Genomic DNA, 4857 nt, shown 5'->3' with positions numbered 1-4857 from the left:
TAAAATGAACAGATGAAGAGCAGAAGTGATCAGGAGGTGTAGGCAAGAGAAGCCATATGTTCAGAAGGACAGTTCATGTTCTGAAGAAGATTCATGTTTTAAAGAGCCGTTCATGTTCAAAAGAGCCATTCATGTTCAAAAAAGCATTCATGTTGCAGAACTGTTAATAGTAAAGCTTGAGAAGACTGGATATTTGTACTTTTTTGTGGGATACTTGATGCGGCCCGGCCTCACCCAGACTACCTCCAGCGGCCCCCAGGTAAATTGAGTTTGAGACCCCTGCACTACAGGCAATGAACGGTGAAAAATGAAATTACACTGTAGTGGAACGAACCATATATGTCCATGGCGGTCCCGGTGGGGCTAGCTCCACCAGAAGTAAAATAATCTCTTTACACTCTGAGCCTGCGCATTTCAATTTTCAAGTCCAATACACATTACATTGGGCTGGTGGGGCTCGAGCCCCTCTTGCCCCTCCAGACGAGTCTGGAGAAGCAAGCCAGGGTCGACTAAAAATGAAGTAAAAGCGCCGAATTTATTATTTTACAGTACTTTCTGGGGAGATTTTTTTTATATATATATTTTTTTTACATAATTTTTTTTAACTTTTTCTTTTTCTTTTGAGAGTAGGTGGGGCCGAGCCCCACTTGCCGCTAATGAACAGTAGCCACTGGGCGTGAAGTGGAGATAGGAGGACGCAGCGACGCGTCCGTTCCTCGCCTAGGAGCTCGTGGAGAAAGCAGGACGTCGCTCACGCTGGCTGAGGAGCGCGTGCATATGGAGACAGAGCGATGCAGCCACCGCCGAGGAAGGTAGGTCTGACACATGCACGCTCATATATGTGGTTAATTTTGGATGAATGACATATATATATTTGGTCTGAAGTTAATGTTAATGTATGATAGATTGCACACGATGTGGACGATGTGGACACATCCTGGTGTATTGATTGGTCACACCGGTTTTCTACTTAATTCTCCCGAATGGAAGTGCTGTTTGTGAGAATCTGGTCAGCATCAGTCAGCCTTAAAACTAATCGCGATGTTGCACCAGTCAAAATCTAAAATAACAAAATTTCAAAGATGAACTCCTCATTCTATATTATTTCATTCTGTTTTCAATGTTTGCTGTCTTTCAGTGTATTTTAATAATAACTATAACAACCTTTAGTTTGTATTGCGCGATTGATTTCAAGCCATCTCAAGGTGCTTTTCCATTTCAATCAATACGAGCAGACCTAACAAAAAAGATACAAGAGTAAACGGATACAGGACAATAAACAACACTTGCGGTGGTTATTTGACAGGCAAGAAAAATAAAGAATATGTGATTTCAGTGCTGTTTGCGTACCAACGTTGATGTGCACATGCAGGTGAAGGAAAGCCAGCAGGTGAAGCAGGTGTTCTCAGAGCAACTGGGGAAACTGCACACCAAACAGCAGCTGGACACTGAACTGCTGGAAGAGATGAGGTCACATATTGTGTGTGTGTGTGTGTGTGTGTGTGTGTGTGTGTGTGTGTGTGTGTGTGTGTGTGTGTGTGTGTGTGTGTGTGTGTGTGTGTGTGTGTGTGTGTGTGTGTGTGTGTGTGTGTGTGTGTGTGTGTGTGTGCGTGCAATAGTGTGTTTTTGTGTTATTGTCATAAGTGATCATAAGTGTTCTTTTTTTCTAGGTGTTTCGGTAAACAAAGAGCAGCTATAGAGAAAGACTATGGGCAGGCAAGTTCACACACACACACACACACACACACACACACACACACACACACACACACACACACACACACACTACATGCAGAGAAATACAGACACAGACTACATGGAAACACACACACACACACACACACACACACACACACACACATACACACACACTCGGTGCAGTACGAGCGACTCTGTATTTTATCAGGAATTGGTCATTAGCCATCGACCAGGGACCTATTCTGGGCCCTGAGTGCTGCTCCTGGATCAGGTTCACCCTGCATCCCTACTCCCATGGCCCAGTGTACACAAAACAAACATATTGGAATCTGTTTTCTGCACAGCATTTGTTCACACCTCTCTTCAAGCTAGTGTGTGTGTGTGTGTGTGTGTGTGTGTGTGTGTGTGTTTGTTTAACTTGTGGGGAATGTCACATCCAAGTGTGTGTGTGGATGTGTTTGTGTTAATATATTACATCAGAGAAGTTTCTTCAGAGACAAGAATTGATGTGTGTGTGTGTGTGTGTGTGTGTGTGTGTGTGTGTGTGTGTGTGTGTGTGTGTGTGTGTGTGTGTTTTTCTGTGTTTGGTGTGGCGCATTAAGTGAGACTTTTAAAAGATATAGATTTAAAAAAATATCTAATTTGAGAGCAACTGAGGGCTACAACAAAGGTCACTCATCAAGTTGAGGGGCTATTACCCATGTTTGAACTATAACTATAAAACAACCTATGTTTTAAACTGTTACGACTACAGATGTTTTAAACTATTATAACTATAGAAATGAACAGAACTATGACCGTAACATTCAACTGTTGACCTCTCCAGACTCTGCAACGCTTGGCTGCTCAGTACCAGAAGAGAGACTGGCAGAGAGGAAAGACTGATGCAGTTACGTTTGGGTAGATATTGCTAAACACACACACACACACACACACACACACACACACACACACACACACACACACTTCGTAGAATGTCTGGCGACTCTGCATTGATCCATATTGTTGTGTGTGCGTGACTGTGTGTTTCCAGCAGTGTGTTCGGTATTTGGCGGTCCGTTCTAGACGCCAGTGCTAAAAGTGCCGTAGCGCGATTGGCCGCAGCAGAAGAGTACCGCTCGCTCCTAGGAGAAACGTCAAGGAACCTTCGCTGTGCAAAGGAAGTTCGAGCTAAGAGGGTAAGTAATAGTCACAGCCTGGGCAGTGGGACTTTACTGCGTTGGTAATCAGATATTAACAGGTGACTTTTTTTATTTTATGTTAAAGTTCTTAAACCCCAAACCCTTCTATTTTTTATTAATGTTCTTGAAAATATAAACAAAACAAGATGTTTATTATCTATCTTGTCATTCTTGTTAAGTGTTGTGGACTAGCAGTTATTATAACTTCAGGGTTGACCCTTTGTGTCCTGTCATCACACACACACACACCACACACCTCCCATCCCTGGCCTTTAGTTTAGCTTTTGAACATTTGGATGGTTACGTTTACTCTCTTTCCTGCTGTGGTTCCCTGATAAGCTGACATTTCACAAGTATACTGATAATTAAAAGGTTACAACGGAATCATGAATCAAGCTAAGCTTTTTAACAGTTATGTATTAGTTTACGTATTTTAATTTAAAGTGTTTCTAGACCCAGAAGTAATGTGAAGCATTTGGAAAAAAAAAATCTATTTTATCAGACGAATCAGATTTTAGATGAATAATGTAAACTCACTACTGTACATTATCTTTATTACAGTTTCACTGAAATTTAATCTAGAATAAAACTAATCTAAATAACTAATATTAATTATGCTATCTTCTTATTCAGTGATTTTAATTTATTATATTTCTGTGGAAAAGATATATTTGATCATTTAATTCCTTCTGTATATATATATATATGCATGTGTGTTGTGTGTGCGTGTTTGTCCACCTCAGGGCTTGGAGCTGCTCCAGAGGGTTCAAGTGGAGGTGGTGGAGGCGATACGGGAGCTGAACCGGATCAAGAAGAGGTACCACCAGCTGGACCACATCGCAGACGCAGCCCGAGAAAAGGCCGCCGAGGCACAGGCCAGGTCAGTGTGTGCGTCCCCTAAGTGGGCTAGCGGTAGGGGGAGTAACAGACCAGATCAAAAAGAAAGTAGGAGTCAGGCAGTCCAAAGTAAAAGGTGTTTATTGCCAACTCGAGCACTTCCCTTCGGGGAGACCCACAGGTCAACAAAACAAATAAAAGGTATCCCCATGCTAGAAACAAGAAACGATCTTTCTAAGGCTAAATAAAAATACATTTGCTCATCCTCCCTAGCCACAATCAAAACAGGAGAAAAAGAACAAACAGAATGGCAGGCCTCCCCTACACGGCTTCCTGGCTCAACCCAAAATAAGTAATGACCAAACAGAACTGGTAAGCGGTTGACGGCAGCGATACAACCAGGCAGCAGGCGACAGCAGGCCACAGCAGACAACGATCAGCATGGAGCAGAGACCAGAGCATGGAGCAGAGAGCAGAGCATGGAGCAGAGAGCAACTGCCATGCAGCTCCTCTCTATATACATGCAGCCCCCTTGATTAGGTCTCCAGGTGTGCCTTGTTAAGGGTCTGGAGCTAGAAGCAGCATACACAAAAGGACGATAGAAACACATGGGAATGTGTGTGCGTGTGCGTGCGTGTGTGAGATATACGTGTTACATATTTCACATGTCTGCCTCTTTGTGATAATTATCATAAGACACGGAGCAGTTTCTTCCAATATCTAAGAGTTTTATGATATAAGATATAAAATTGTCCTAGATCATGATGTGATGCATACGCAGTAAAACGAAAACATGGCCTAGTGCGAATGTCTGATAAAGCATGGTCTTTGGCTAAAAGAATAATTAAGGGGACATTTTCTTTGTCAAAACTAAAAACTCGTTTTCCTTTCTGCTTTCAAGCCTTCCTTCAAGTGTTTTGTGTCTAACTGCTCAGGGCCCGGAAGAGTGACCATAGAATCTTCCACTTCAGAACAGGACTACAGAAAATGAGCGCCAAGGTTAGGGTTGAATATATCAACTCTTTAATAGTCAACGGTCTACTGCTTTGACACTGAAAAATATTACGTTAATGGACCAAATAAATGGCTTATTCTACCATTTTTGTCGGAATAGTGATTTCAGTAAATGTTGGGCATATTT

At 42.3% G+C, this 4857-nt stretch overlaps 1 protein-coding gene across 1 annotated transcript in view; it reads left to right on the top strand.

Annotated features, from left to right (window-relative positions):
• The first annotated feature begins 616 nt into the window (after positions 1 to 616).
• LOC115552917 (F-BAR and double SH3 domains protein 1) overlaps positions 617 to 4857 on the top strand; it is a 13914-nt gene continuing 9673 nt past the window's right edge. The window contains exons 1-7 of the mRNA XM_030369304.1: positions 617 to 812; positions 1373 to 1470; positions 1671 to 1716; positions 2525 to 2598; positions 2732 to 2876; positions 3623 to 3759; positions 4652 to 4715. Coding sequence (XP_030225164.1) covers positions 792 to 812; positions 1373 to 1470; positions 1671 to 1716; positions 2525 to 2598; positions 2732 to 2876; positions 3623 to 3759; positions 4652 to 4715 — 585 coding nt within the window. The 5' untranslated portion in view covers positions 617 to 791. The remainder of the gene's footprint in view (positions 813 to 1372; positions 1471 to 1670; positions 1717 to 2524; positions 2599 to 2731; positions 2877 to 3622; positions 3760 to 4651; positions 4716 to 4857) is intronic.

This window comes from Gadus morhua, chromosome 10 (assembly GCF_902167405.1).
Source record: "Gadus morhua chromosome 10, gadMor3.0, whole genome shotgun sequence".
Classification (NCBI taxonomy): Eukaryota; Metazoa; Chordata; class Actinopteri; order Gadiformes; family Gadidae; genus Gadus; species Gadus morhua.
This window is presented reverse-complemented; position numbering and strand designations above follow the sequence as displayed.